Source organism: Talpa occidentalis, unplaced genomic scaffold (assembly GCF_014898055.3).
Source record: "Talpa occidentalis isolate TD23 unplaced genomic scaffold, MPIMG_talOcc4v2.1 talOcc4.12, whole genome shotgun sequence".
In the NCBI taxonomy this organism is placed as follows: domain Eukaryota; kingdom Metazoa; phylum Chordata; class Mammalia; order Eulipotyphla; family Talpidae; genus Talpa; species Talpa occidentalis.
The window spans coordinates 101,544,840-101,558,527 of record NW_023601212.1 but is presented as its reverse complement, the minus strand read 5'-3'; the positions used below and the strand labels follow the sequence as shown (position 1 = coordinate 101,558,527).

General features: G+C 61.5%; 1 protein-coding gene across 1 annotated transcript in view; it reads right to left on the bottom strand.

Annotated features, from left to right (window-relative positions):
• Nucleotides 1-1,432: 1,432 nt before the first annotated feature.
• The window catches only part of ADCY9 (adenylate cyclase 9), a 69,099-nt gene continuing 56,843 nt past the window's right edge, over nucleotides 1,433-13,688 (bottom strand). Inside the window, exons 5-10 of the mRNA XM_037507700.2 lie at nucleotides 12,362-12,464; nucleotides 11,407-11,615; nucleotides 8,964-9,123; nucleotides 8,160-8,308; nucleotides 7,225-7,266; nucleotides 1,433-4,774 (exon numbers count right to left, since the gene is read on the bottom strand). Coding sequence (XP_037363597.1) covers nucleotides 3,583-4,774; nucleotides 7,225-7,266; nucleotides 8,160-8,308; nucleotides 8,964-9,123; nucleotides 11,407-11,615; nucleotides 12,362-12,464 — 1,855 coding nt within the window. The 3' untranslated portion in view covers nucleotides 1,433-3,582. The remainder of the gene's footprint in view (nucleotides 4,775-7,224; nucleotides 7,267-8,159; nucleotides 8,309-8,963; nucleotides 9,124-11,406; nucleotides 11,616-12,361; nucleotides 12,465-13,688) is intronic.

Here is a 13,688-nt window from a genome sequence, read left to right as displayed (position 1 = left end):
CAGGAAATCCTGGTTGGACACGTCACTTCTCCGTTGGACAGAAATGGACTCTGACTATTCTGAGGTGCCCGAGTGGCTCTGCTGACACATCGAGCCAATGCAGACACACTCCCGACCGGCCGGCACCCCTCACGCCATCTGCGGCGTCCACGCACGGCCGCGCCCGGCCAGCCCTCGCCGGCGCGGCCCAGGGAGCTGCCGTCGAAGAGCCGAGGGGCCGGCAAGGGCAGAGCTTCAGCTTCCTCCCGCTGCTGAGGGCAGGGCGGTGCCCTGGCCCTTGGCACTCCTCGGCCCCCCGCCGCGAGAAGAGGGGTCATTTTCACGAGCATTTCTCTCCAGAGAAAGGAGCCACGATTTCCAGCTAGTTCGCGAAGGTTCTGTGAGCTTAGAAAACAGAAGAAAGGGCCAGAGCCACCGCCGCCGCCGGGGTTCCGGGAGGCCTCCCCTCCCCGGGGGGGAGCCCAGCTCCGATCACTCCAGCAGCACCGTGCCGACCCCTCGCAGCCGTGTCATCCAGGAAAACGTTTTACAAAGGAACTGTATAAAAATAGACTCAGGAAGGTTTTCAACTCCCACACTGGCCGCGTGCGCCCCCCGCTTCCTCACCGATCTCCCCGCGAGCTTCCTTTTCCTGCCCCGCGAGCCTGTCCAGGTGGCTGCAGAGATAGACGCCGCCGCGGGGACGGCAGCCCAGCGGGAGGATTTTAGGAGAGAGAGAAACCGCGAGGGATAAGCTCTGAGGCTCACGGCAAAACAATGAGGCCACCGTCCCGGCCGCTCGAGTCCCGGGCGCCCTGTCCAGCAGGGACCGGGATTCCCCGCCCGGGAGAGGCCAGGGACCCCGGGCACGCGCCCCCTGGGCATTGGCTTCCGGAGAGAATCACCGGGAAGCCTGACCCCTGCCGGCTGCCCGCTGGCTCTGGCACGGCCCACACGCTGACCCCTGCTCCGAAGCAGCCCCGAGCCCGCCGGGAGACCCAGCCCAGAAGAGCCCGAGTCTCGGAGCGCCCGGGGTTGCCTCCAGATCCGGAGGTGCTGTGAACCCTCAGATACGTGTGAATGGCACAGGTTTTTTGGGGGGGGCTGTGACTGAACAGGCGCTTCCCTGGGAGGGGCCTGGAGCGCGGCCCATCTTTTCTGAAAACCCACCTGGTTTTCGCTGCTCGTTCCTGAGCGTTGCAGGAGAAGCCGACGGAGATGCCCGCCGAAGCAGGGAAACTGCCAGAGGCACACCTGTCCTGCCACCTGCTTTAAAAAATAACCGCCCGGAAAAGGACTTCCCAAGGAAAGCGAGCGGCGGCAGAAACGTCCGCAAAGGCAGGCGGACACGCGGACACGCCGGGCTCGGCCTGCGGCCTTTCCAGCCGGGAACGGCGCGTCTCCCCGCCAGCCACGCGCCGCGGGGCCCAGGCCGAGCGGGCGGCCCCTTTTCAATGAGGACTACCAGGCGCCAAGCATTCAGTTTAGAATATTTTAATGTCCATTTCTTCAGTGGGTGCGCTTTGAAGGGATCAGAACGAGCAATTTAGAAAGAGCAGAGCAAAGCTTTTGAGAAACACCCACAGTTCTTGCTCATCTAACTGGAGGTCGTCGGCCGGCGCTGACAGCCCTCGGGCGGGCCGCGACCCCAGCCCTGGCGAAGCAGCCCCTCCCCTGCCCGGGCCCAAGCTCATGTGCGGGGGGGAGGGGGTGCAGCGAGCCGGGTGCCTTCCCAGCTCCGCTGCTCGGCCGGCCGCCCCGGGCCGCGTGTGTGCTTGTGTCTGATATTGGTGCGCGTAGGTTGATCCGACGGGCCGAGAAGAAAGTGGCAACTGGGAATCAAAGCAACTATTTACACACATTCGGTTTAGCCGCTCGGCCCAGGCTGCGTCCTCAGCAGCTGTGCTGTCCAGCGGAGACCCCGCCGGTGCCAAGGCGGGCTTGGGCCGAGGGCCGGCCACCGAGGGCCGGGCGGGGACGTCTGGTCAGACCCTCTGGGAGGCGCGGCGTGTTTGAAAGACTTTAAAAGGTGGGTGCGCTGCCCATGGAGGCTGTGCGCACTGAGCCCGGTGTCTCCGGGCCGGCGGCTGCCCCCAGGTCGGGGGAAGGTGGGGGGGCAGGGCTGTGTGGCAGAGCAACGCACAGGCTCTCAGCGGCCGCGGCTGCCAGGAGGCAAAGGCGGGGCTCGCACACCCCGGCCAGAGAGAGACCCCAGCCACGCAGCCCTCCGTGCAGGGAGGGCATCAGGTAGCTTTTCCAAGAAGAAATAAAAGCAAAGGCCCATGGCGCCTGGAAGCCACATTCTTTGGAAGCACGAGGTATCGGCACCACCGCCCACGCGCGGCCCAGGGACCCCAACGAGACTCGGCGCTGGTGGCGGGAGGGCGGGTGCTGTGGCTCGGGGCGGCCGCAGGCTCGGAGACAGCGCAGGGCATGTGGGGGAGACCCGGAGGAGGGGCTGGACCTCCGTGTCCCAGCCAAGCCCATCCTGGGGCAGGGAGGGAGCGGCGGAGTCCAGTTCCAGGTCAGACTCCACACGGGCGTCGGCAGACAGGACTGGACGCTGGGCACCGCGGTGTTTCCTAAGCCTGGGCGTCCCCCGCTGGCCGTGCTGGGGCAGGGCCGTCCAGCCTGTAGTGAAGCTGCCTGGACACAGGATGCCCCCAGGGCAGGGCGGGCCAGATCTCGGCCCAGCGGCCTTCTCATCCCACCCCTGCGGCAGGGAGCCTGCACCCAGAGCTGTGGGGCCCGTGAAGGGGGCCCTAGCTCCACCAAGGCCACACGCCAGGGGGGGAGGCCCTGAGGGACCCCCTGAGGAAGCCTTCTCCCCCTCCCTGAAACACATCCGGTTCCTGATTAAATAAATAAATAAATAAATGCAACCCTCAGGACATTTATTTTGCGACACTTCAACTTCAAAGACAAAGCCCTTTGCTCCTGCTGGGGGACCCCCGGTGGCTGGGGACGCCTGGCTGCAGAAAGGAAACCCGCTTTCAACACCTGAGGCTGGAGCCTGGGTCACAGGCTAGATCAGGCGGGTCTGGGGTCTCCGCAGCAGGTGAGGAAGCCCCAGGCTAGGAGCAGGGCCCTGGGGGCATGGGGTGGGGGCCTCCGCTGCGGCTCCCGGAACTGCCCGCTGCGGGTACTGGCACTTAATCTCAGGTCATGGATGCAAGTGTGTGTGTGTGCGGCTGTGCGTTTACATAGGAGGCAGGTAACTGGGGCACTATCGTGTATAGAGAGCAAAATAAACCTCAAGACCCTTGTATCAGCGCAAAAAAGGTGTCTGGTGAGAAAAAGCAATAAAAGTGATATCTGAACCACAGCTTTGTTGGGAAAGGCCATCGCCACCCCACGCCCGTCTCCCCGCTGGACTCCTCGCTGGACTCTGGGCGAGGCCGCCCCAAAGGCACTTGTTCTCCGAGCTGCCGGGTGGGGCGGGGGAGAAATGCGTGATGTGGACCTGAATCATTGCGATCCAGACAGAAGTCAGGCGGCGGCCCCAGGACGCCGCCTCCAGGCAGGCGCCGGGGCTGAGAAAGCACAGCCACCGATGCCAGCATGGCCAGCGGTGGGACGAAGAGCTCCCCGGCAGCCGGCGCCTCACACGCCCTTGGAGACGTCGAGCCGGGTGAGCTCGTTGGCATCCTCCAGCCCTGTGTCCTCGTGGTCGGCCTTCCCGACGGCTCTGCCAAACCGGCACCTCTCTTCGGCCCTGCCGGGGTCCCTCCACGGCCGCTTGGCGGGCGGCTGGGGGTCCTTGGCTGGCGCGCCGCTGTCAGAGCCCAGCGAGGCCCTGTCGGAGCTCTGGACAGAAGGCACCAGGCTGGCGATCTCGTCCGTGGGGGACCGCCCGATGCTGCCGTCCACCTGGACGCGGATGTCCGGGGAGATGGACAGCTGGTGCTGGGGCACGAGTCCGCTGTCCGTGCACCTGGGGTACAGGTAGGTCTTCATCTGGCCCTTGCCCTTGACATTCACGGTGCCCCGGTAGTCGAAGTCGTAGCCCATCTTGCTCAGGACGCGGTAGCTCTCCTCGCTCACCTGGATGCGGCACTCCACGCCGGTGGTGTCCATCCTGCTGGCGATGTTGACCGTGTCCCCCCAGATGTCGTACAGCAGCTTGGTGGTGCCGATGACGCCGGCCGTGAGGGGCCCGTGGTTGAAGCCCACGCGCAGCTTGAAGTTGAACCAGAGCATGTTGTTGTTGAAGTCGTCCACCACGCGCATCATCTCCCTGGCGAACTCGAACAGCAGCTGCAGGTGGCCCTGCGGGTGGCCGCCGTCCTGTGCCTGCGTGGCGTTCAGCCCCGCCGCGGCCATGTACGTGGCCCCGATGGTCTTGATCTTCTCGATGCCGCCGTAGGCCGGCTTGCCCAGCAGCTCGTCGAAGTCCCCGATGAGCTCGTTGAGGACGCGGTAGCACTCCTTGCCGCCCTCGTAGTTCTCCTCGTAGAACTCGCTGAAGTTGACGACGCTGGCGAAGATGACGGCCCCGCAGTCGTGGTTCTTGGAGTAGGTCTGGGACACCTTGAGCTGCTCGGCCACGTGGTAGGGGATGATGTTCCGCAGCAGCCAGTCGGCCTGGTCCCGCATGCTCTGGATCTTGGTGCGGTGAAGGTCAGCCTCCACGTCGCCGTGGTAGTGCAGGCGGTAGCTGACCTCGAACTCCCGGTTCAGGAACCAGACCAGCAGGAGCAGGAGGAAGAAGACGAGGATCACCTCCTGGCCAAGCAGGCTGGCCTGAAGCCGGCCATTCCGCGGCAGGGAGTTGTTGCACCGGGTCCTCTCGGAACTGGGGAGCAAAGAGAGAGGTGCGGCTTTTAGGGGTGCGGGCTCGCAGGCTCACCAGGCCCTGCCCGGGTGGCATCCGCCTCACGCCCGACACCTGCCCGGAGGCTCGCCCTGGCCGCTAGCTGACCCGGCACCGGCCGCTTGCCCACGTGCCGGGCCGCGGCCATGGTCAGGAGTCTCTGCTCCGGGCTTTTGGAGGTCATTTCCTTCCCCAGCTATGTGATCTGAAGCGTCTCAACCCCACAAGAAAGTTGAAAGACTTTAGTAAAACGCTCATGCCCGCTTCTCCTGGACCCAGCACTGCCAGCATTTTGCCACTTTGCCTTTTCCCTCCGTCAGCAATGCGCACATTCACGCACCCACGGGCATGTGAATACACCCACGAATGCACATACTGGACACACAGCACACGTACTCTCCTGAATACACTCATACAAATACGCACTCACGCAGGCACACTTGCACTCAAGTACACACACTCATGTGCACACTCACACATGCGCATGCCTCATGCTGACCCTGACAGCCAGCAGCCACACCGTGGCCCTGGCCCCGACTGTCTGGGGCTCTGTCTCCTGGGGGTGGCGCGTCCAGCCCACAGCCCCGGCATGCCCAGGCCCCCCGCAGTGTCTGACGAACATTTCCTTGCTTTCTCGTTCCACTTTAGCTCTGAAAGATTTGTAACGTCACAAAGAATTTTTCCAAGTTCTCTCCTCTCCGTGAATACGAGTTTGGCAAGACACCACCACTTCTGCTCTGGGTTAGTTGTTTCGCAAAGCCACCCGAGACACCTTACGAACAATATACAACGGACGCTCTTAAGAGTAACGCGCTGTAAGAAACACAAGGCGTCACAAGCAGCGGGAACGAGACGCTGTTGTCACATGCCGTGTGACGACCCCTGGCGGCTAGGCCTGTGGACACGCCAAGCGACCCTGGTGGTCAGGCGCCTCAGGCCCCGTGGGAACAGAGCACAGCAGGAGTCTTCTGGGTAGAATCGCATGTTCAGAATCCCATCAGGACTCTCCAAGCTGCCTTTCTAGAAAACTTAGGAAAAAATCAGGAAGGAGGAAAAGATGCCTGCTTCCTGCTGGCCAGAGCGCACGGCTGACTGGTTCACAAGGTCACCACACACCAAGGGGAGGGGGTCCGTGCTCTGCACGGGAGTCTCCGCCGCCTGTCACTTGGGGACGTTTTGCGTTGCAGAGTGGGAAAGACCATCCTTCCACGCCTACGACTGGGCCATGGCCAACAGGAGCACAGAGAACGCACCGAGCCAGTTGTCGGCACCTGCGGGTCCAGCCCGGACAAGAATGAGGCTACAGGGCTACCCAAAGCCGCAGCGTTGAAGACACAGTGTTGAAGACACATCGCGTGACCCAGCACATCTTTTTAACTGAAGCGAGTGACCCTCCAGTGCCACAGCCATGGGAAGCAGGTGGGGGGCAGCAACCAGATGCTGGGCCAGCGAGGAGAGAACTCTGGGGTTGCTGGCAATGGACACGGTCATGACTGTTTTCCTCAGGGCATCAACTTACTTCCCTAGACAGCTGCACCTCCTGAGGGTGATCAGGCAAAAGAGCCTGGCAGGCAGGGGGTTGGGGCCTAGTCTGGAAAGTGGGGACACCGCTGCCGAACGTGCCGGAGCCCGGGATGGAATGAGCGCGTGTCTCCTGAACGCTGGCCACTGGGCACCGCCAGATGTCCCAGCACTGGGCTGGGGGCTCCCCTGGGGCTTCCCGAAGGTGCGACTTATGAGACCAAAACAAATTTTGAGTTTTTAAATGTACGACGACTGGGAGGAGCAGAGTCCGCCTCCGCCTCACCGTGCTGCCCGCGGGTTTTTGTCCTTCACCTTGGCGGGCGTGGTCGGCTCTTTTTAAAGAACTGAGGAATGACCGGGTCAGTAAGTCTCCCGTCCCCGTCCTGCAAAGTCTGCTCGCGGCCCACTCCCACCTGCTCCTGCTCCAACCTGGGACCAGTCTGGGGCTGGGGGGAGGTCTGTCTTGTGATTCGTCAGACTTGACTGTCATCTCTGAGACGCCTGAGAACTATTTGACTTTCTAGATTTTTATATGGTTTATGTAAGTATTTTTTACTTCAGTATACTGAAAATTAACTTTGAAGTTTATAGTAGAGCAACATTTTCTAACACTTATGACTTCAAATATCTAGTCAGTTCTCCCAATAATCCAGGGAATAAAATGCTTCTCTTTCTTTGATTTGTGAGACTTCCCCTGTAGCACAAAAGGCTTACTTCATCCTAAAATTCAGATAACTGCACGTGTGCCTTTCACAGTAAAACCGTCCGCTGCTCCTTTAGCAGGGCTGTCCCACGTACTCCCTAAGAGCGCACATCTTCAAGATACAGCTGTGTCCGGGCAGTTTTAGAATAAGCAGAAACAATAGTTACTCTCGTTAATTCGATCTCGGCAGAATGTTCAAGCTTACCTGAAGTTCTGTGCTGCATCGAGGTGTGACATCACGATGGAACTGAAATTAAAATGCAGAAAAATACATGACTGTAAAAAGCAGACGCGGCCTCACGTGAAGGCATTTATACCAACCGGAAACGGGCCTGAACAAACCCCTTTTCTTTTTCAGCGCGCAGGTCAAGTCAGACCCTCTAGGACAGTCATTTTTGAACCATGACTCAGGCTGTGTTTCATGCGCAGCAAAGTGCGGGGACGAGCAAGCTAAAGGCTCCCGCATCACAGTCAGAGGAGCCCAGGCGCTGAGAGCAAGTTCAGACGGAAAACACCTCCCGTGCCTTCTCCGCCGCTGGGCTCACCTGGGTCGGTGCCCGGGCCCAGTGCCTGCCTGTGGTCACCCCGTGCTGCCCCACGGGCACTGGGGGACGGTGGCTCACAGGAGAAGTGATCAGACACCGACTTTAGGATTTGGAGCCGCCCTGGCTGCCAGTCCCCTCTGGGCCTCCACCTCCGGGGCGGGGAGCTCCACGGTTCCACCCCCAGACGGGATATCCCCACCAGAGCCTGTGGGCCCTTCCCAGGGCTCGAGACCCGGCGGCCTGGCCGCACAGAGGGGATGTCTTGTGCGGCTCCCAAGGCCTCCTTCACGGAGAGGAGTGTTGCGGGCGGCACACAGGGCGTGGCCAGGACTCTGCCTCTCCCTGCTCAGCTGGTGGACGTGGCCTCAGCCTTCCTTCCTCATCACCAGGCAGTCCAAGCATGGACCTGCCGCACTCTGGCTTCTGGGCAGGTCACCCAAGGGTGCCCTTTGCCAACGCGCACCACTGTTACTCCCGGGCACGCACCAAGCTGTGGGTGTCCGTGTGGGGGGGTTGCCTCAGGGGGAGGGGGGGCAGTGCATATCAGCAGATGTGGACGCCCAGCAGGGGCCACCATGCCCACGAGGCCGCGTACCTGTCCGGGCACAGGGAGACGTAGAGCAGGAGGAGGGGCCCGGCGCCCACGACTGTGGCCAGGGAGGACCGCATCCAGGAGCTGAGCTGGCAGAAGTTGCAGTAGTGCACCACGGCCACCAGGACGGCGGAGCCCGCGAAGACAGTGAACTGCAGGAGCAGGGCTTGGTCAGGGGGGCCTGGCCCAGCCCCGCCTGCACCCAGTTAACACGCCGTTGGGTGTCGCCTATCATCACCCTCCCCTCTGGCCCAGAGGCCGTGTCCGTAGACCGTTAGTCTGCAGCCCACACTTCGAGCTGTTGCCAGGGCTCTCCAGACATGTGGGAATCGCACACGGTGTTCTGGAGGGAAGGGCCGGCCCCAAGAATCACCCTGTGGAATTGGCACCTTCCAAGAGGCCCCCGGCCTCACATCCACCTGCTCCAAACACACGGGCCCCCGCAGCGACTGCGTTCTGGAGTTTTCAGGCAGGCGTCCCCCCCACCCCTACAACCTGAGCACTGACACGGGGCTGAGACCAGCCGAGACCAGCACATTCTCCAGGAGTCAGGGAAAGGGCAGAGAGCTGACCGGAAACCTGGCTAGGCTGAGAGGCAGAGAGGGCGGCATCCACTGTGGGGTGTCGGGCCGGTGGCCCATCCAGCTGCTGGGCACATGGACATCACCAGCTCCCCAGGCTCGGCCTCCAAGAAGACCAGGCTCAGGGTCTGGGGAGCGGTGCCACTCAGGGCTGCTCCTGTGGCTCTGCCCTGTCCCCCAGCCCACCACAGTCCAGAGGACACAGCCGCCGCCACGCCCCACTCACGTGTGAGTCTGTCTGGAATTCGGAGGTGACGTGTGAGTAGACAGCCAGAGCGGGGAGCGAGACCAGGACAGCCCCGAGGAGGTGGCGTGGGACCCAGCCGGAGACCCACTCCAGCAGGTGCTTGGTGCAGGCCATGACGGCCTCAGGGAAGAACACCATCCTGTGGGGGGTGGGGGGATGCCTGGGGTCAGCCTGCCGAAGCCAGGCAGCCCCCATGGCCAGTCCGCACCGCTGTTCAGGCGCCGGGCAGCCAGTGGGCGCCTCTCTTTGGGCAGGCGCCACGTAAGCTGGACCGGAGCCTGTGGTTCTGAGCAGGGCACGCATTACAGGCCAACCCCTCTACCTGCTCCTGGGGCGGGAAGCCTTGACTGTGTTCGGGAACTCTGGGGACCATTTTGGTTGCCCAATGACTGTGGAGTGTTACTGGTGTCTGGGGGGCAGGAGCCAGGACAGGGGGCGCCCACACAGCTGCCACTTGCCCGTCGCCCCTGGAGAGACCCGCTGCCGAGGGCCCAGCCAGCAGCTGTGTTTCATTCACAAACAAGCACCTCATTCTGCTCTCAAAGGTACATCTCGTCTTTTTGACCACCGAGTGGCACCGGCCGACGGCGACCCACAGCCTCTTCACCAGGCGTCCAGTGAGGGCACAGCCTCCTGCTCGATGCCATTGGGAATGGCGCCGGGGCCGTGGCTGCAGCCGCACCGAGCACCTCACACACGACATGCCTCCGTGAAGGAGGGGCAGCAGGGTGGGGGGCAACTGAGGAGGGGCAGGCCTCCGGGAGACAGAGGTTGGGGTCAGGCAGCCCTGGCCCACAGTCAGGGAGGAGGGCCCTGGGGTGTGCCCCGGGGAGACCCAGGCTGTGTGGGACACAGGCCTTCTCTGACGCCAGCCTCAGGGAGGTGGGGCAGACAGGCCCACAGCGGGGTTCTGCACCTGCAGGGCGGTGGCCAATCTGGCTGAGCTCAGCCCTCGGCCACTACCCACCCCCAGGCCCAGTCTATCCCTCTAAGACCCTGGAGGGCCCTGGCTGTCTGGTGTGTGCCCAGTGATGGAGCCCTTGGAGCATCTCCAAGAATAACCACAAATATGCTCAAAGGCAAACGAAACAGGAGCCAAGGCCCAGGAGGCAGCAGCCAGATGGGAGCCTGCGCTAGGAGCCCCAGAGCCTGCTCACAGCAGCCACAGGGGAGATGGCCGCAGGACGGCCGAGGGTCCAGAGAGCTGGGGACAGTGGTGGATAGTGCTGGGCGAGGGAGGGAGAGACTGACCGAGACAGGCAGGAACCTGGGCTGGGGGTGCTGGAGGAGGGGGGGCAGCAGTGCCTATGGGTCTTCCGTGCAACAGAAACATTCTGAAGGTCTGTGCTGGGGACGCTGCCCAACTTGCAAGTTTACTGAAACCAGTGGAGCCGTGCATGCAGGCAGGGGCTGTACTATATGTGGTTATCCCACAATCAGGAGAATTTCAAAAAGGCAAAAAACAAACAAGGAGCCCAAGGAGGCCTTGGGTGGGTCCCCCAGAAGCAGGCCTGGTGGGCAGTGGGTCCCCGCCAGCAGGGAGCGGGGTGTGGGGCTGAGACAGAGGCGCCGGCTGTGCCAGGAGGTGGCCCCGGCTGGCCCTTCAGCTCCGGCCCGGAGCCTGCAGAGATGTGGGGCCTCTGACCCTGGTGGCCTGAGGAAGCCGGGGCCCAGGTGAGAGCCAGGTGAGGTAGAACGGGGTAAGCAGATGATGATGGGGTGAGAGCAACAGGCTGGTGTGGGGGCTGGGTGGAGACAGGTGGTGGGGCAGCAGGGGTAGCCCAGGGCTGTCTATGCCTTCACATCTTGCCAGACTGTGTGGGGCAGCTGCGAACCTCTGCAGGGTGCTGGGCTGAACCCCAACATCAGGTTGGGCAGGGCCTGAGGGCCCCACTGTCTATCCAGACCCTCAGTGTCTCAGTTATGCACCACAGCAACACCCTGACGGCAGACACGGCCCCTGTCACCGCTGTGGTTCTCACCGGTGGGAATCGGGGGGCACCCTTCACTCTGTGCTTTCTGTGAAGCCCAGCCCCCCATTTGTCAGTTGCTTGTGCTTTTTGTGCAGTGGCTCAGAAACCACTGGCCAGCCGCAGCTCGTGACGATGCCCGCACCCATGCTTCCCACAGCCCTGACAGCCAGGAGAGGCCCCAGGCACCCTCCCTGCCCCCACTCACTGCCCGACTTTTTCTCTTCACCTGCTTTCCCCATCCTCCTCCTTTCTCCTTTTACGTTGACGTGGGACCCAGGGATGAGCTGGGGCCCTGGGCTGCAGAGGGCACTGGCCCTCTGGCAAAGAGGGTGCCCCTGGCGAAGGCCAGGCTCTGCCAGTAAGGCTGTGGGGGAGGGAGGACCAGCCACCAGGACTGGCCAGCAGAGGGCGCTACAGGCCAAGAGCTGGCGCACCTGAGGGGGTCTTACCTGATGGAAACCACCAGGGACAGCACCTCCAGCAGCAGGGCCGCCCCGAAGACCCCAAGGGCAGCAGGAGGGGGCGGTGTGCTGGAGGCCCCATATTTCAGGAAGCAGGTAGTGGAGAGAATCAGAAACACGGTGGTTGACAGAAACACGTCCAGGAGGGAGCTGAAGGTGGCGCTGGCGAAGGTCTTCGCGGGAGAGCTCTTCGCCACCTGTTTGGAGGGCAGGCGGGCGTGAGCAGATGCTGGTGGGTGGTGGAGCCCCCGCCCACCCCAGCAGGCACAGGGTGCGCTTGCTTCAGGGGCCGTTTCCCTGCAGTCCCCCACTAACATGAGGAAACTGAGCACAGAGACGCCAAGACTCCTGCCCAGGGCCACAGTGGCGGACCGCAAGCCGGCATGTCCTCCCACACTGCACGCATGAGCCTAGAAGGGGAGTCATCGACTGGCAACCGGGACTCTGTGTCCGGCCAGGCGGTCCCGTGGAAGCCACATGCTGGAAGCTTCCACAATTCAGCACCTAAGCTATGGAAGCTCGGGTGTCACTGCTGGGAGGTGGGCGGACAGGACTCCGGGAGGGTCCGGGACATGGCGAGTTAGCAGAGGCAACATGGAGCCTGAGAGCTCCGGCCCCAGGAGGCAGGAGAGATGCCCCACGGTGGCCTCATGAGCACTCACGCAGCCCGGGAGCCCTGAGCATTCGCCAGATATGGAGCCACTGCCAGGCGGCAGCAGACCGGGGGCCCCTGGGCAGGCCAGTGTGCCCTGCGCTGAGAGCTGAGACCAGGAGGGACCGAGAATGCTGCACATAGGCCTCTAGCATGTGGGGGGCCCGGGGTGCTGCCAGAGCGAAGACACAGTCACAAACGGTTGCAATTTCAGGCTTAGGGATGGCGGGAACCGAACACCCTGTCACTCAGGAGAGTGCCTGCAGGCCCAGCAAACGCGGTGGCCCCCACCTCTTGTTGATAGCTGCTCCTATAGGCGCGCTCCAGCTCCCGGTCCAGGAAGTTCAAGCTGAACTGGTTAATGGGTGGCTTAAAAAAATAATCTTTCATCAGGCTAGAAGAGATGATAAATGCAATTGATCAACATTCAGCTCGGTCGTTACGTGCGTTTCATCAGAAGACTGCAATTAGCACCCAAACCGCCAGCTGTGAAGCGTGTCCAGAGCTGTCTGAAGTCACCACGCCAGGCGCGGCACAGGCCCTGTGGAGGGCCTCGATGAGTCTAAATGTGACCACGCTTCATGTCTCACAAAAGGATGGCCGCTCTCCTTGTGGGAGCGCCCCCCTTCAGAACCTGCGATGCCTGCCTAACAAGCAGAGGGAGAGGACAGCCTGTCTTCCATGAAATGACTCTGAAGGACAGCAGGGCCCCGTGCGAGAGGGCAAGTTGATGTGGAAGCTTCAAGTGAAAATATATTCAGCACCGGCCGTCCTGTAGATTCAGAAGACTGACAGTAATTGCAGCCGTCAAAGCTACCAGGTAGTTACCACAAAACTGTTTACACTTGGTGTCAGCTGGTGCTGGTGCCACCTATGCAGATTGCATGTGAAACCTGAAAAATGATAAAGCTCAATGACTTTATTTTTTTTTTAAAGATAAAGTTACAATTCTTTTTTTTTTTTTTAAAGATTTATTTATTAATTTATACAAGCACTGGGTACAGCAGAAGCGAGGGAGGGTGAGAGGATTCACCAGAGCCAGAGCGGGGAGCAGAACAGGCAGACTGACAAAGTACACTGCTGAGGGGAGCAGCGGGCGGCAGGAGAGGTCTGCGCACCATGTGGGACCCTCGCCAGCAGCTGGTGACCGAACTGGCGCTGCAGAGGCTGTGGGTAGCTTCGCAGCCCAGAGCTCAAGCGCTGCGCCACCAGGGGAGGCCCTCAATAACTTTAATAGCAGAGAGATCAAACCTGCTTTCCGTGCCTCTCTTCTTGTTGTTTGGACTGCTAGCAAATAGTAAATATCCTTTTGATACTGCAGGAAACGACTATGAATGCAAAGGAATGTGAACATGATTTCAAATGGCAAACACAGCCGTGGGGAACAATCTCTCCCTACCACACAGTGACTGCCAGAATGAACTCGGAAGGGATAAAGTGCCTTGCACGTGCCTGACACACAGTAGGCTCACTGGGCATGCACCCCTCCCCTCCCTGCAGCCTAGCGGATTCTCCCTTTCATGGTGAGTAATGCCTTTCTGCATGCTCAGACTCGGAGGAGAGAGAGCTGTTCGATCCTGCATGTTAGTCCCTGCACCTGATCATGCAAGAATGGACA